General features: G+C 38.3%; 2 protein-coding genes across 2 annotated transcripts in view; one reads left to right on the forward strand and one right to left on the reverse strand.

Annotated features, from left to right (window-relative positions):
• KIAA0355 (KIAA0355 ortholog) overlaps positions 1-12,858 on the forward strand; it is a 29,274-nt gene extending 16,416 nt beyond the window's left edge. Inside the window, exons 7-13 of the mRNA XM_010297480.1 lie at positions 1,633-1,730; positions 3,256-3,381; positions 3,881-4,875; positions 8,184-8,349; positions 9,230-9,364; positions 11,618-11,696; positions 12,284-12,858. Of these exons, the coding sequence (XP_010295782.1) occupies positions 1,633-1,730; positions 3,256-3,381; positions 3,881-4,875; positions 8,184-8,349; positions 9,230-9,364; positions 11,618-11,696; positions 12,284-12,607 (1,923 nt within the window). The 3' untranslated portion in view covers positions 12,608-12,858. The remainder of the gene's footprint in view (positions 1-1,632; positions 1,731-3,255; positions 3,382-3,880; positions 4,876-8,183; positions 8,350-9,229; positions 9,365-11,617; positions 11,697-12,283) is intronic.
• A 3,148-nt stretch (positions 12,859-16,006) lies between these two features.
• SS18L2 (synovial sarcoma translocation gene on chromosome 18-like 2) lies at positions 16,007-17,053 on the reverse strand (the record flags this gene model as incomplete). The annotated part of the gene is made up of 2 exons (XM_010297481.1): positions 16,007-16,161; positions 16,977-17,053. Coding segments are annotated over 2 exons (162 nt in total), but the record flags the coding sequence as incomplete, so codon positions are not given.
• Positions 17,054-17,088: the final 35 nt, after the last annotated feature.

The raw sequence follows: 17,088 nt of genomic DNA on the forward strand, positions 1-17,088 counted from the left end.
AGATGTTGTAACTCTGACCGAATGTTGGGAAAGGTAAAGCTCTTTTTTTTTAAAGGGGAAAAAAAGGAAGATACTGGGGGGAGGAGGGAGTCAGACACTGCCAACAAAGCCCAGACCGTGAGCACTACCTGCACCACGACCAGAAGCTGATCTAGGTCTGCACAAATCAGTATTTTAGTTCTGACTTATAGGTGTGAGGTGCAGACAGCGTTTTTCTTGGGAGTTGAGAAAAATCATTCTGAAGTTCATCTCTCCTTATCCCAGTTATAATTGCAATATAGCCGAATTGCAGATTACCAAATTACATAAAATTAAAATGGTATAAATACAAGGAAAAAAGTAATGGAGTTGCCCAGTTATTAAATGAGAGGTATTTTCATGAGTGGATAATAGCATGGTGCTTTGTCACTGTGCTTAGACATGTTTTACAAGTTTGAATAAACTCGGGCAAATGTTTAGAGGCAACTGGAGGAAAGCGAAGGCCTTATACTCAAGTTATCTACGAGGTGAGAACTAACTGTGCTCAAGTGTCATTGGATGGTTTTGTTAAAGAGAGAGAGAGGAGACTCGCGACATTATTCGAATTTCACATTTCTTCATAACCAGTAGTAGACAACCAGTTAGTAGTAGAACCAGTGTAGGATGATTGCAAAAAAGCCACTAATATCCCTTGAGGCTTATTTATACCGGAGGACTTTTGCCATTTCAAGGATAAATGGTACAGCTAATCTGCTAGTCACTGAAGCAAGAACTGCTGACTGCTGCCAAAAAAGCTGCTGGTTCAGCATGACCAAAATAGGAAATTATGGAAATGATCAAGAAGGCCAACCCATGCAGACTGGACAACAACAGAAAGCATGAACCAAATATGGAACTTGCTGTCACTGGTATTAAAATTTAAGTGAAGCTGAAGTGAATCCATTCCTTCTCAATTCCATAAAAAGAAAGGTTCATGACAGAAGGTTAATTTTCAAGACTTTCATCTTCCATATATCTCCATGATGTCTTACAGAAGGCTCAGAATTCAACAAATTGAACAGTCACTTTTCTTCTCCTTATATAATAGGGAATTAATAATAGTAGTTTCACTAGGTAGAATAGAGAAATGTTGGTGTGGAATTTTATAACCTTAAAAGGATGGGGGGGTGTTAAGAATTGTGAGGTATGTGAAGAGTTTCAAACTAAATACTACTTGTCTATATCATACTGTGCACTGCAGTTAAATTATTAAAAATGTTTTGACAAACAAGTGTTTGGGAGCTGTTAAAGTAGTAATAGTGCCAAACCTTTCAAATGTAAGGGCTGTTACATGAAGCCATTGGTAACTACCAGCTGTTAGGTAAAGCAGTTGGTAACTATGTAGTGATGTGTAACTACACTACATAATTGAGCAGAATTAAGTCCTTGAAATACAGGTTACTGTATCAAACTAATCATTTTACAGTCCTTTATTTAGATATTAAAATAGAAGTAATCTTACAATGATTTTGTGAGTTGATTTGGTTTTATCCGGTTATTTTTTGCACCTGTAGCATGGTAAGGAGGTGAGACTAATGCATCTTAACTACAAAGGTGATAAAATAACTAGAATTAATTCTTAACATTTCCCTTTATTTTAATTTTATTTGCTAGGTGGTTGTGGACACAGCACAGATTGAAAACAAAGAAGCCTATGCTCCTCAGATAAGTTTAGAAGGATCCAGGATTGTGGTGCAAGTTCCATCAACTTGGTAAATAAAAATACTGTATTGCAGATAATACTAATAGCTATGACTGAAATACATAGGGAAAACATTACACTACAAATGGAAGAGAGAATACTATATGATTATGGCATATCTTTAAGTTCCTTTATCAGGAACTGTTTGAATGCCACTGTTCCTGACAGACTGACAGTTGTACTTCAGCTGTCTTTGTACTAGCACTGCCTCTGTTGGAGGCAGTAGGAGAGAGGCAGTGCTGGGGCACTGAAACGTACTTTTAAAGATAAAGCAAAAGCTTGATGAAGAAAGACGGTTTTAAAAAAAAAAAAAAAAAAATAAAAAAAATCCAATAGTATTCCTGTTATGCCCCTCCCCGGGGCTGGTCCTCCCAGCTGTTCCCTCAGGAAGGCCAGGAACTAGATGAGATGAACAGAAGAGCTGCAGCTCACTCTTCCCTGAGCTGTTCTTTAAGCGCTGTTGTGAACTGCAGAACTCTGTGGACAGAGACACGCAATTCCTACCAGTTTAGTTGACTGTCTAGGAAAGAATAGTAGGATTAATCTGTGGTTTTGGTGAGGATTTCTTCCCTTGTGGAACAATGATTTGGAATTCAAACACTTCCTTTCTCTCTTACTTTAGAGTACTCAGCGTTATGAATTTCAGTACAACACAGTTCATTCATCTGAATCTTTAATGAGATAGTCAGCCTGTTACTAATGGTACCAATGGTATGTCCAGAAGTACACGTCAACTGGTAGTACCCAAATACATCTTTAAGTCCTCTACAGAATGTGAACTGGCACTTCTCTTTCTGTAAATTGCTCTATTATGAAAGAACTAAAATAATGCAGAGCGCTTTAGAGCCAGGCTTTGTGTGCTCTGGAAGAGCTCCGCCTGCTGACACACAGTGAGAGTGCCTCTTTACTGGTTCCCTGGAGCGGCTCATTAAGTACTTGACAAATGTGCTAATATCTAGATTTAAGTTACTCTGATTTCAGCTCAAATTCAGTCCTAATTCTGTGCCACTAATGAGGAAAATTCACTAACCCTGCATCTGCACAGCACAGTAAAATCTTCCCCAGACTGCTGGATAGGCTGAATCATTTTTCCACTTGGAATCTGTCCGGCTGGGGGTTCCTAGTGTTGGACTCGAGAGTGCACCCATGCACTAGCGTTTTGTGTCAGGTTTGTTCACTGCTCTTGTCATTTTCCAGAAATTGGCTTTGTGTATTAGTTTCTTCTTACCTCTGTGCTTGAATTACGCCTGCTTAGCTACACAGCTAATAATTAATCATGATTTAAAAATAAATGCTGTAACTCTTAATTTTTCAGTTAGATTAGTTGTATATTCAACAGTAGGGAAAAAAAATGGGGCTGCAGGCGTAGTATTTAGGAACCCTCAGGCCTTCATACATTATGCTGCCTTTATTAGTTGCACCTCCGTAGGAGCAGTAGTAGTACATCAATGGGCCTTTTATTATCTGACTAGTATGGTAAAATTGTTTATTGTAAGAAATAAAAATTTTGATTAAGTTGAACTTGATGATTACAGGTGTCTGAAAGAAGATCCAGCAACAATGTCTTTGCTACAGAGAAGTCTGGATCCAGAGAAGACTCTGGGACTGGTAGATGTGCTCTACACTGCTGTGTTTGACATACACAGGTGGAAGGAAGGAAGGTACATCTCCTCCTGAGCCTTGTGCTCTACTTTCCTAGTTTAAACAAAGCCATCGTTGTTGTAGGTCTGTATGGAGGAATTTGATAGCACCAGTTCCTCAGAAGGCGAAAACAGTAGTCAAACTGAGAGCAAAACATTGGTAATCTACATAGGTACCTTGTGGGTACCTACAGAGATACAGCAGTCTTTTTAACAGCAAACCAGCAGCTTATCTAAGTGTGCAAAAGTATGTGTTTGTTTCTTACAAAAATACTTTATATTAAATTGGTCTCCATTTAGGTCTTGAAGCACAATTAAAATGTTTTAAGGAATGGAAAGCAGTTAACACTATTGCAAAATACAAGTAATGATTTGCATTGTTACCATAGGAAGTAGCTGATAAACTTGGCAATCTGGTTTTGTTTCTTCCAGTAGCTATTACCCAAATACACATTTTCCTGCAAAGTGCAAACTCAGTTATGTCTTAGGTGGTTTGATATACGTGTTTTTGTTGATGCAGGGAGCAAGCCTTGCCTTGTATTCAGATCCAGTTACAGCGTGAAATCTCAGACTTTGGGAATCAAGCTGACATGCCATCCGGAAATGGAAGCAAATCTTCAGGTGGCCTACAAAAGACGTTCTCAAAACTGACTTCACGGTTTACAAAAAAAACTTCCTGCACTAGTACAAGTAATACTGGAAGTTATTCAATCCCCAATACACCTTCCAAAAATGTCTTCATAAGTTCCAACTCAGAGGAAAAAGCTAAAATGCCCACTAACATAGACGCACGGTTACAAAGCATTTTGAACATCGGTAATTTTCCTAGGACCACAGATCCACTGCAGTCAATTCAGAGCACAAATAATCAGCTAGTGAATGGATTTCTAGTCGAAAGACGGGACAACTTCTTCAAACCTGATGATGGCAAGGATGACAAAGGTATGAATTTACCAACTGACCAAGAAATGCAGGATGTTATAGATTTCTTGTCTGGTTTTAACATGGGCAAATCCCAGCAAACTTCTCCGATGGTGAAAAGAAGGAACTCTGCTGCATCCTCTACAGCAACAGAACAAAAATCAGGAACAGTACAACAGCAACCACAATCTGTCTCTCACACACCACTGCATCCTTCTCAGCAAGGCTTGTCACAGCAGCAGCAGCAGTCACAAAAGCAGCAGCAGCAGCAAATGCAGTATTACCAACACTTGCTTCAACCTATTGGACCACAGCAACGTGTACCTGCCAAATGGCTGACTAATTCTTCACAGCAGCCAGCCCAAGCTGTTGGAGCTGGACTGTCTCATATAAACCAGTGGAACAATCCTGGTTTTTCAGATTTAAGCTCTGATTTGTACAGCTTGGGTCTTGTGAGCAGCTATATGGACAATATGATGTCAGAGATGTTAGGACAGAAACCACAAGGACCTAGAAACAACACATGGCCAAATCGTGACCAAACTGATGGAGTGTTTGGGATGTTGGGAGAAATCCTGCCTTTTGACCCTGCAGGTGTGTGTCTTTTCCTTTATTATGTTTTTTATAAGGGTCCTTTTACAAAGAATACTGTTAAATATTGTTAGCAATAACTGTCACTTCCTTGTGCTCTCCACCAGATGCTACAGTTCTTACAAAGGCAGGCAGGCATTTCTATGTATGCCTTTTTTCTCTTTTAACAGAAGGTAAACTAACATACAAGCACTTTTCATTAATAAATAGAATGCAGCCAAATTCCTTGCTTCTTGTCCCAGTTGCAGTAGTTCTGACCTTTCCTGTATGGACCACATCAAAGTACTGAAACAGATACTTACAGATGGTATTTCTCTGAGCAATTTGTAAAATGGTTTAAAACCATTGTTAACTCTTGAACTTAGTATTTTACCTCTCCCCAAAATGATCCTTCGGGCTCTTTACCAGTCTTGTGGTCTGGAGATAGAGCCGGATTTAGTCTTTCCCATATCCCTGCATTTCCCCTCCATTATGGTGCTATTCCATGGGAGTCGTACTGGTCCCGCAGTGAAAAGCTTGGATGCCAAAGGATTAGAGACTGAAGAGCAAGTTCCATATGGTCTGCCAGATGTGTTTGAACCACCAATAAATTGCAAATGTAGAGGGATTATTGTCAAAGATGAAGTGAGATAAAATTTTATAGCCATAAACAAATAGCTAAAGACTATGAAATTGACTGTAGAGTCTAAGAGGAGACTAATGAATTCTTCTGATAGTAGTACTAAGAACAACTTACAAATCTATTATCTCGTAAATATAATTTCTGTTGGCCTGGAACATAGCTACAGGAACTTTGTAGTATACATTTTTGAAAACTGCCTGGAGGGAGGCAGCACTGGAACTAAGAAGAAAACCTTTTATCAAACCATGAATCTGTTTCCCATGTACATTTACACGTGTGTGTGTGTTAAGACTGTGTAGGCATCTCAGAAAGCAGCTTATTTGACTCACAATTTTGATAGTTATTTTGTAGCTTAGTTGAATAAATTAGTGGAGTTTGTAAGGCAAAAATAGGCATCATAGGTTATCAAAAGCTTCTTAACAATTGTAAGTCTGGATTAGCATCACCTTATTTAAACATATTTATGGTATATACTTAAGGTTTATCACAACCTTTAAGAAAGGAAAAAATTACTTTCGCCAAGCATCAAATACATGTACACGTAGGGGAAAAAAAATGCATGTATATAAAGGACTGGCATTTTCAGTATTTTGAATTCATTATATTTCTGTAGTATTTTCCTTTTAATCTACGTAAAGCTACTTGTTCCATTTGATATGATGAATATCAAGGACTTTGAAAGTGATACTCTGAAAAGGCGACATTCAAGTTGACAAATGGTGCTCTGTGGATTAAGATACATGTTTCTACAGTTGAAGTGACAAGTAAACAGCATTTCCACAGATCTGGTGTTTAAAAAAACCCAAAAAACTCCATCCAATCAAATAGATATTTTTTTTTCCATTGGAAAGATAACTTTTCTTCATTTAACTTTTCTCCATAAAACTTGCTAGGTTGAGCTGTGATGTAGGAATTTTCAATTTAAGCTCTAGTGCAGTACAGAAAGCTTTAAAACACAGAACACTTTTTCATTTCCAGGCTTTCTGAGGACTCTTGTACATTTGTCATTTGAAACAAATGGCATTACTTTGATACATATTTTTAGAGCCTGAAAATGATGTGTCTCTTCTGATGCAAATCTGCTAATTAAGAATTTATAAAATTGATGGCTTTTCATGTCACAGGCTTAACTAGCTACCAAAAATGTATTTTGCAGTACTTTTATCATCTGTAAGAACTTGATGAAGGAATGTTGATACCTCCAGGTCTTTTGAATTACTTTCACAGATGTGAAAGAATGAAATGAAAAACAGATCTGATAAAAAGCTGCTTACCTGGTATGTTTTTGAGGTAAAAATTAACACAGGTTGCTGTTTTGAATATAACAGTATTTCAATACTTAATGCTATCCACAGGGGGGAAAAACTGAATGTCCTTCAGAATCTACCTAGAATCTGTCCTTAGAGTTGAGGATCTGTCTAGCTTCCAGCCTCATCTTAAATGGACAAAAAGATATTTCTCAGAGAACAGTATTAGTGGCAATATTTTGTTTCTGTACTGCTGTCAGATAGCTCTGCCCCTTGCTTATACATTCTTTATTAAAAGAATGTATAGAAACAAAGTTATCTTCTTGTCATTTTAATTTGCATCCAACAAAACATTGTGGAGCTCTTTTCTGAATGTGCCAAATTAAATTGAGGAAACTTTTCTTCTAAATGCTGAACTGAACGTAGGGAAGCCATCACATGACAGACCCAATTTCTGCTTTCTGAGCTGTGCAGGCTTGTTGGATATTCTTCAGTCTTCACTCTTAATTTAAAACTGAGACCAGCAAGCCAGCAGCTCTGTACTTCCTGCTGCAATTACTATGCATGAAGTCTAGACATTTTCCATAAATCCAGTCAGATTGCAGTTTTCCCTCAGGGGCAAAAAAAAAAAAAGGCAAAAGGAAACAGAAGCTGGGGAAACTCAATTACACTGACTCATAACAGCATTCTTCTTAATACATGAATTATGTGCTCTGAACAATTAGGCATTTAAAACATTTCTGGATTAAGGCTTTTGCTGTGTCTGTTCAAGATCATGCTTGTCACTTATCAGATCACTTATCAGATGCTTGAGACGCATTCTTTATTTTTAAGAACTACTGGGTTTTTTTCTGTAAATGTCAGTCTTACTCTGAAATATTTGGCAGGTCAGGATCAGAATGTTTTTGAAATTGTTGTCTAGTCTTTATAGGAAGTAGGCAATTTCTGGGCTGTATGGTCTAATATGATCAATCTGAAATTCTGATTTCTCGAAGTAAGCAGGATCACAATGTAGATGGAAATCATGTTGTAATCTGGAATCAACTATGATCGGCATGTGCTTTTTCTCTGAGCTTGTATAAATATACAGGCTTCAATTCCATCAGCATCTGCTGATGGGATATTGGACCTCTCAGTGTATAGAGCTGTGCGTAGTGACTAATACTATTTCCCTGATGGAATGTAAGGAGCAGGTGTGAGAGAGAGAGAATTATTATCCACCATGTATGGACGGTGGGTATCTACTTTTTAAAAAACATTTCCCATTCGGTGTTCTTCACTGCTCTATGAAGACGTATCAACTGTTGCCTGGCATTTATTATCAGTGAAGGAATTACTTTCTGTTGTGGGGTATGATCAAGCCTAAAGGATTAAATGAGGGGGATAATTGCAGTAGAAATAGCTGAATGTCAGCAACTGACTTCTTGGTTTCTTTTATTCAGTTGGCTCTGATCCAGAATTTGCCCGCTATGTTGCTGGGGTCAACCAGGCTATGCAACAAAAAAGGCAAGCACAGCATGTCCGTCGTCCAAGCAACACACGTAGCAACTGGCCTCTTCCTGATGATCCTCATAAAACCTGGCCCTTTCCCGAGTATTTCACAGAAGGGTAAGAGATTGGGCAAGCTACATATTTTTATTGTATATGAGGTTATTTTACACTCAAACTTGGCAGAATGTGGGAATACTAGGTGTTTTTTCCAATTGCTGCTGCATCTGTGAAAGCTGCACTTCATTATGTCAAGAGTGAGAAATCTGAGCCCTTCCTGCTTTGCTGATACTGAAGCACTGACATTGGTTTGATGTCGTCTTTAGAGAGGAATGTATACTGACTTTGACTCGAACAGAGGAAATAAGGAAGTTAAGGCACAGATTCATTCAGAACGGTTTTCTTTCAGTATTTTGAAAACGCTTAAGACCTAGTTTTGCCGAAGAGTGATGCTATTAAAGTTGCAGTGCCTGACTGAATTCAGCTTTCCAGATTTTAGCCACTTAATCTTACTACTATAAGGCAGGTACCTTACAGCAAGTACGTTAGTAGTTTTTTTCTCTCTTCCAGACAGAAGTGTTTCAGCATTCTCTGTCCATTTGTCCATGATGTATTAGCTGTGACTCTCAAGCTAGCTTATAACCAGTACAACAACTATGTGTTCTAGCTCAGTTTTGCAATGAAAAAGTCAAGCGCTTAGTAATTCCAAAACCAAGTATCGCTTGTTTCTCCTTCCTGACCAAGAGAGACACTTTTGATTTATATAGTTATTTTAGTAAAATACATACAAAGTGACTGTAACAGACAAAGCATTTGATGTGATTATTCAGAAGTAACTGAAAATACTTGTATTACTGGCATGTTTTACAAAGTATTGGATTTTTTTTGTGCTCTGAGGTTATCACCTGTGACAAAGATTCAGCGTAACTAGCGAGGGTATGCAGTCTGGACCAAACACTATAAATACAAAGACTAATACAACCAACCTTTTGTCTTACAGTGATGTGACAAATAGCTGGTCTGGTACTCAAGGAGACTCTGCCAGCTCAAGCGATGAGACGTCCTCAGCTAATGGAGACAGTTTGTTCTCCATGTTCTCAGGGCCAGACCTTGTTGCTGCTGTAAAGCAGAGAAGGTGAGCAAAATGAACAGAAGTACATACCGCTTCATAAGATTCTTCTTTTTTGATAATTTCATTTGAGTAGCCACACAAAGGAAATTCCTGCTAATTCGATGACTATACAAATGTCAGTTTACGTGCTACACTGACATGGATCAGTGTATGTGACCTAATGCTAGGGATTCCCAAATTGAATTATATTGGTAGCTGTCTCCTTATACAAACTAGCACCTCTGCAAATACCCAGTTGTTAGCTGCAATTCAGTATGCCTAGAAAAGATGTGATGCTTTCCCTCTTCCAAGATAATCTATTTTGGACGCCACTTCTTTCTAAACTACCGAGGCCTTAGACATCATCTTTGAATTGGTTTTCTAAACTGTGCACAGCTTTGTCATGCCCCTAACATTATGCATTGTGATGCCAGCAAGTTCCTATTTCCTGGCTTCTACTGCACCTTTGTGGCACTCAAGACAGACTGCTGATAATGTTGTGTAGACTTCCGTCTCCTTGCCTACTACCACCATTTCAGTAGTTGTAAATACCTGCCTATTTACTCCTTTATTTCTGATAATACAAAAAGAGGCTTCAAACTTAGTAACTGAAAAACTAAGCCAGGATTTTCAGCTATAAAAATTGACTTGAAAGTAGTAGTGCGAATTACAATTGCTTTCTGCTTTTCTAAAGGGCTGGAAGTTGGGTATCTTTGGAACCTCAGGGATTCCACAGTAGAGGGTAGTTAAGAATAATAAAAGGCACAAGATGAAGCATGAATTCCAACCCAATTCCAATCTGGGATCACTCTCCCAAACTGATTTTCAGAGCCTTTTCTAAAAATAAATGAAGCTACTTCTGTGGCCAAATACTCTATTTTTGTTTAGATCACAGAATAATTCAGAGTCAGTACATCTAGATACAAGATTGTCTGTCTGCTTTTTGGTGATAGGAAAGTCAATTTCCTGCATGTTATACCTGGATATTTTTGTATGCGTGGCCAGAAAGGAAGTATACTGGAATTGAAAGTAATGAGACTAAAGCAAGCAAGTTGAAAGGAGTTTACCAAAAGAGGAGCTGTTTTCTGAATCTTTACACTTACTGAGACTTTATATAGAGGGGATAGGAATTGACCTTCAATAAAAACTAAATTTAAGTTAATGGAAGAGAGCTGACTAACAAGCAGTCACAGAAGAAGTAGTAATTATGTATGTTTTTAAAGAAAGAAGCAGGGAAGGAAAACACAACAGACGAATAATGGGTGAATTAATCTGCCAAGCCATCAGGTATCTAGAGATTGATCATGGAGCAAGAACAACAAATGCTTTATGTAGTGTTCTGAAGAGAAGAGCAGAAGTAAGTTGCCAAAGTGTGCACCTCATTAAATAAAAACTTAAGCTGAAGTAACAGCACTACTGTTTTATGTTACTTTTAGAAAGAAAAACATTCTACAAGGGAGGGCCTGACAAAATACCAGAGCTAAAACTGTACCGGAAAAGAAGGCAAAAGGGTTGAGCGCTCTAAAGCTGACCTGCAAAGGACTGCTTACCTATGGAGGCCCGATTGGAGCATGGTGATTTTTTTTTAAAAATTAAGGATGAAAGGATAGAAGATTCCACTTTAATCTAAACCCACCCATCTCACCCCACCCAAATGAACAAACCCCCCCAAAACAACCAAAAAACCAAAAAAAGAACCTTCCAGAATGCACACGTTGTCAAGGACTTATATTTGAAATTAGGTATTAGGTCACAAGTTTATACCAAAGGTACAACGTTTTTCCTCAGTAAAGTCACTGTGCTTCAACAGATGTTTCACTTGCTCAACTGTTTCGTCTTGTCTGTAAAGTTATTTCAGAAAAGATACTTAAAAAGAACACCACACAACAAAAAACAAGCAAACCCACAAAAAAACAAAACGAGAGCAGAGCAGGTAACAGAAGAAGAAAGGCAATTTCTGGCAGATCTTCCAAAGTGGGCAAAGAGTGGGCAAAAAGACTAGCCTATTTTCCAAAACTGTGTGCATGTTGCTGAAGCTGTAGCTCAAAGAACCATTGCACTGTCAAGGCTCTGACAGTATTCAGTAATTAATTTCTTTCTGCATTGCTGCTTTTACCTGTACTGAGCAAAAATACATGAAACAAAATGAAGCGTCACTACACATTCTAGGCTGTCAAATATGACATACTGAAACTACAGAATAGTATATGCCCGTGGCAGATTAATGTGACTCATTTTAAAAAAAAAAAAGTAAATGTTACTATTTATTTTGGGCAGAAAACACAGCAGTGGCGAGCAGGAACCTAGTACGCTACCATCACCACCTCTTCTTTCTGCAGCAGATGACCGTAATCAGGTAAGCTAAAATAGCTTTGCTTAGTCATTTTTCCTGTTTGCATTTTGAGGTGGTTTATACTAGGAAAACAACTAGAACAGCATCTGTTATCTCCAGATTGCTTACCCCTGCTAAAACCCAAACCATTTGCACTGAAGTAGTACTAGATGCTTTTATCAAAGTTACCAAATTTTAATATTAAAATTGGACATCACTTTTCTTTTTCCCTTGCAGCAGAAATTATCACAAAACCAAAGATTTCAAGTTAAGCAAAGAGGCAAGGCAGTCAATTTTAATCATCTATGCAGAGAAAACTAAAGTATCACCAGATTTATTACCACCTTTCTTGCTGGAAATTCTGACTTAGCGCTGGGCTATTATGTGTCCAGCAAACGTGCTGAAGTAAATAAAAAGTTTTTTCAATAGGCAGGTATTTTAAGAATTGAGAGTGTTCTACATATGTATCAATTCTGCTTTCAAATGTAAATTAATCTTATGAAAATGTCTTGAGCGATTAAAACGACATGTTAAGTATTGTCTGAAGAAAGAAGTGTTTTGGTATTAAAATACCAAAAAAAACACAAAACCACCTCATTTTGTTTTCTCAGGATAATAAAACCAAAACCTGGCCTCCAAAGGCACCCTGGCAGCATACGTCCTCTGTCACGAACACGCTACCTGGTCAGAGTACATCTTTGTATCCTATGAGCAGCCCTGTCAGCCAGTGGAGCGACACGATGCAGATCCTCCAGTCACCCGTGTGGGCAGCAGCCAACGACTGTGCTCCAGCTGCAGCAATCTCCTCTAACTTTGCCTATGCGCAGCAGCAGCAATCACAACAACAGGCTTCCCAGCACAAACAGATGAATAAGGGCTTTAAATCTTTTCCAGTAAAGCACGAACGCAGACCATCTTACCTGCATCAGTACTAACTGCTTTTCATATTGGAAAATGCAGCACAGGGCCAAACATAAATTACATATACTTGGTTTCACAATTGTGTATTGGCTATGTCCTGTTTATCTCATTAACTACGGAACTGAGGGGGTTTGGGTGAGATATGCAAACTCTTGAATTCTGATTTACAGTGCTGAGCAAATATGGCCAATATGTATGTTTGTTTGTATGCGAAAACAGCCCAAAACTGTGATGTAGAAATGCTTTCAAAAATGTGTATATTGCCTTTACTTTCAAAACCTTTTTTTTTTAAAGAACTGCTGAAGGACTACCATACAAGAAACACTGTATTTTATAGCTATTTTTCATATAGATCTATAGTTAAACATCTTACTGAAACACATTGAATATGCTGAAGCAAATATATAGTGGTCACTTTGCTCAACACTGTGTTCAAATGTATAATGGACAAGCTGTAAAGCCTTTCTCCATAAATGGCCTGTGGGCAGCTTTTTTTAAATGAAGTGTAAGAGCAGCTTTTTGTGTGCCACACAAGTGAGTTCCTTATGAAACTGTTGCAGAAACAGGTGTGAAATTCAGTTTTGTGGTACTAAGCGAAGATCAGCAGAACCACTCAACCTTGTGTCACAATGTTATCTGAGCTGCTTAAAGTAGACGGCATCTGTGTGGATAATATGACACTGGTTTTCAAATAAATACACCGTTTCTTACCGCTTCATTTGGCCAAAGGCATTATCCACACAGTGCTCCTTAAGTGTGTGAAAGTATAGCCTAAAAGACTACTTGCATATATTTAAAGTCTTATTTCAGATGCTACAGTTGATTAAAAATTGTGAGCTGGCTCAGAAGATACTAAACTGAAATGTGGGGTAGCAGTTAGTTAAAAGAACTTTTTTTTTAAAAAAGGATAAAGTAATTATTTGCAGTCAGTATGTGCCATTAAGTGAACCTGTGGAATTAGGAATAATCTTCCAACCAAAGTGGATCCAGGAGAGTGACTGGTGCTTAAAAATTGAAGAACAATGGTAAATATATGTATAGCTATCCCACTGTATATTAATTGAGATGACAGAAGATTCTTTATATAGTTAGAGCTTATTTAAATTTTCATATTTCATCTTTGAAAGAGTCTAAAAACCACAATATTTTCTGGTATAAGAGTTTTGACAGTATTAATCTTATTTTTGTATTTTTCTTAAGTCATATCATTCTAATATGTTAACTACTAGTAAAATGGGTTATTAGTTCTAACTATATAATTTTTCAATGAAGATAAAGCACATTTGTTGTTTTTGTTTTTACAAACTAAGTACATCTATATCTAAAGATACCAAAAAATAAATACATTAGATTATATATATATATATATAAAAAAAAAGTATACACAACACTAAAACTATTAAACATTTGGGTATTTAAAACCCATTCACCTTTTTTGTTTGTATGGTGACGGGCTATATTTGCAGGCCCAGATTGTTACCTTTTGTGCTGTTTGAGGATGCCAATGTTGCCTGTATTTATGATATTGTCACCATGTTTTCTGGAACTTCATACTTACCATGTTTACAAAGATTTGTTTTCTGTACATAGACTTTTTACAGTAATGTGCTTTGCACAATCAGTGTGGCTTCTGTCTGTAAATTGTTAATGGTCTGTACTACTATAATTTTGAAAACCCTCTGCTGAAAATGTGTTTATTTAACTTGATGAATGGTTTTGAGTTTCCTAAATCTTGTCATTTAGATCTAATATTAAATCCTAAATTTGGTTGTACTTACTGGTTATTCATAATAAGACCAAAATGGAAGTTAATGAAAGCACTTCCTTTTGAACCTTTTCTAACAAGTGCCAAAATTATTGCTATAGTTTTTGCAGTTTTATTCATAATCACAAATACTGGCAAGTTTCTGGACCTACATAAGTGAGTTGCAAAAACACAGAAAGTTTGTCCGCATTTTGACAACGTAGGTGCTACTCTGTCCTTTGCTTCCGATCGTTCTGAACACTGGTAATTTTAAGAATTGTTGCACTTGGCCAATGAGTCTTGCCATTAAACTTCACTTACACTGCCAAGTGCAAGGGTTTGGTGCTTAGTTAATTTACCCTTATTGCAGTGCTTCTTGTGAATAGCTAAATGCTTCTGAACTGGAACTGTACATTTTGTATTTTAAAGCTTCTGTAAAAGTAAACTATTTGCTTTATTAAAGATATACATTTAATAGGTCATAGCTGTTTAAAATACGCACCTTGCTGAAAACGAGCAGCACCTTAAACTGTAACTTTGGTTTGTAAACAAAGATCTTATTTCATTAACATGGGATTATTTAACAGTTTGAAAATTGTCAACTGCCTACTTACTGACTCATATAAAAATGAACTTTATGCACTGTACAATCTGAAGCATCTGTAAGGCTACTTTTTCAAGTAGGTTGCACTGAAGAATACGATACGGAAGATACCTTAGCAGCAGCTTTGCACTAGCAGTGCAGCTGAACGTTGACAAAACGAAGTTACTTGAGTTTGTAGCAATTACAGAGTGAACAGTTTTGATGGTAGCAAGTGAAAAACTCCTCCACACTCTCCCCCCCAAGAGAATTATTAGCAAGGCTATTAGTTTAGCTTATGTTAATCATGCCACTGAAATGTAAGCTGTGCTCTTTGTGGATAAATGTACACCAGCACACAGCTGACCATAAATGCTCACAAATACCCAGGAAGCATATGAATCCATTTTGATTACACAAGAATTTACTTGTTTACAGAGCATTTCAAGCAAAAAGGAAAAGTCTTGACACAACTAGGGCAAACACACAGCCTTCTCTCACTGAAATACAGGCTTGATTTCTCCCTTGCACTTTGTTGCTCTAAGTTATGCAACACTCCCATCTTTCCTAGAAAAGGTATTTCTATTTCACTAAATCACTGAGCTGCTGCTCCTCTGTTAACAGGTTACATTAATCCAGAATATACTATAATTTACAAGGAACATCTTCAGTTTATTAAGTGCAATTCCTATGATGCAAGATAGAAAACAGTCTACTACTTATATATATGGCAATGTGTAACTGCCTTTGTCATGCTGGAGATAGATAGAAGTTACTTAGCTAATGCTTACCCTACTGTCACACAACCTCAGTTGTGAAATGGTCTCTGCTTCAATGAGACTGCAGGAGTCCTAAAGGTGTCTCTGGTAGTGCTGTCCTGACAACCAGGCTATTTTTGGAAATATACTACATGGAGTCTTTTGCGGGGGGGAAAGGAAGTGTGATAAATAATCATCACCCTTAAGTTTTGCTTACAGTAACGGGGGAAAAAAATTGCCTAATATTCCATCAAAAACAATGTTTGTGTTTTTAACATAAAGGCATGGATGACTTTACCTGCCTTTCAAGACCACAGCTGCTCAGCTCTCAAAATGAGACTCTAAACTAAGTATTTCTACAGATTCTTAAAGCATCACTGCTCATGTCCAGGTATGTGCAGTCAGTCTACAGTCTTCGTGCTGGGTGGCGTCGCATCAGCAATTGTAGCTAAATAAATGAGGTTTCTATGCAGGATATGCTGGTACCTATGAGAGGAAGAAATACATTATCTGGAAAATGTGTAATTTTCTAGCAAACTACTCACCCTTTAATCATCACTTTGTAATCTGATCACTAGTTGCTGTTAGTGAAAGAAATAGCAAACTAAAAATAATAAAGAAGTGTCAGGGCAAACACCTTCCTATCCTGTTTATATGTTCTAAAGCCCAATATACTGCACTGAACTGCATTCTAACAAAGCACCTTCTACTTGCGAACTTCGACAGTAAACATACACGTTAAGATCTTTGTATGATCAATACTGAAAAGATGCAGAACCGCAAGAAAGCAGCTCAGGGGCAGGAGATGACAAAGCTCCACTACTGGGCTGAACATACGGCCAGCATGCACCCAGGCCCGGCAGCCGCTGCCAACCTGTCTGTCGTTCGGGTCTCTGCAAGTCTAAGGGCTGAACTGCTGCAAAGCTACAAGCAGAGTACCCTCGCCCTGCTGCAAGTACCAGTCAGGGTTGCACACACCCCGGCGGGAAGGAAAGGCCTGCCCAACAGAGCTGGTTTTCATATTCACACAGAACAAAAACCTTGACAGAAAGGAGGACGCACAGGGTTTATTCTATACAGCGGCATTTCTGCTTTACACATCTATAAAAGCAGTTTTTAGGAAGTCTCCTAAGAGGTACAACCGCATTTTCTTCCTAACGCCAGGGAAGCTCTGGACAGCAGGAACCGCGCTGCGCTGTCGTTAGGAATTTAGGGACTTCGAGGCTCCCGGGCTTCCGGGTTGCCCCGGAGGAGGCCACGCCACGCCACGCAGGCGCCGGCACCCGCGGGGGCTCACTTACTGCACGCAGTCGGTGGCCCGGCCCTTGCTCTGGTACTCCACGATGCACCGGATCAGCTGGTCGTTCTCCTCCAGCAACTAGAGCACAGGAGCGCGCCGTCACCGCCTGCCTC

Source organism: Phaethon lepturus, unplaced genomic scaffold (genome assembly GCF_000687285.1).
Source record: "Phaethon lepturus isolate BGI_N335 unplaced genomic scaffold, ASM68728v1 scaffold48221, whole genome shotgun sequence".
In the NCBI taxonomy this organism is placed as follows: Eukaryota; Metazoa; Chordata; class Aves; order Phaethontiformes; family Phaethontidae; genus Phaethon; species Phaethon lepturus.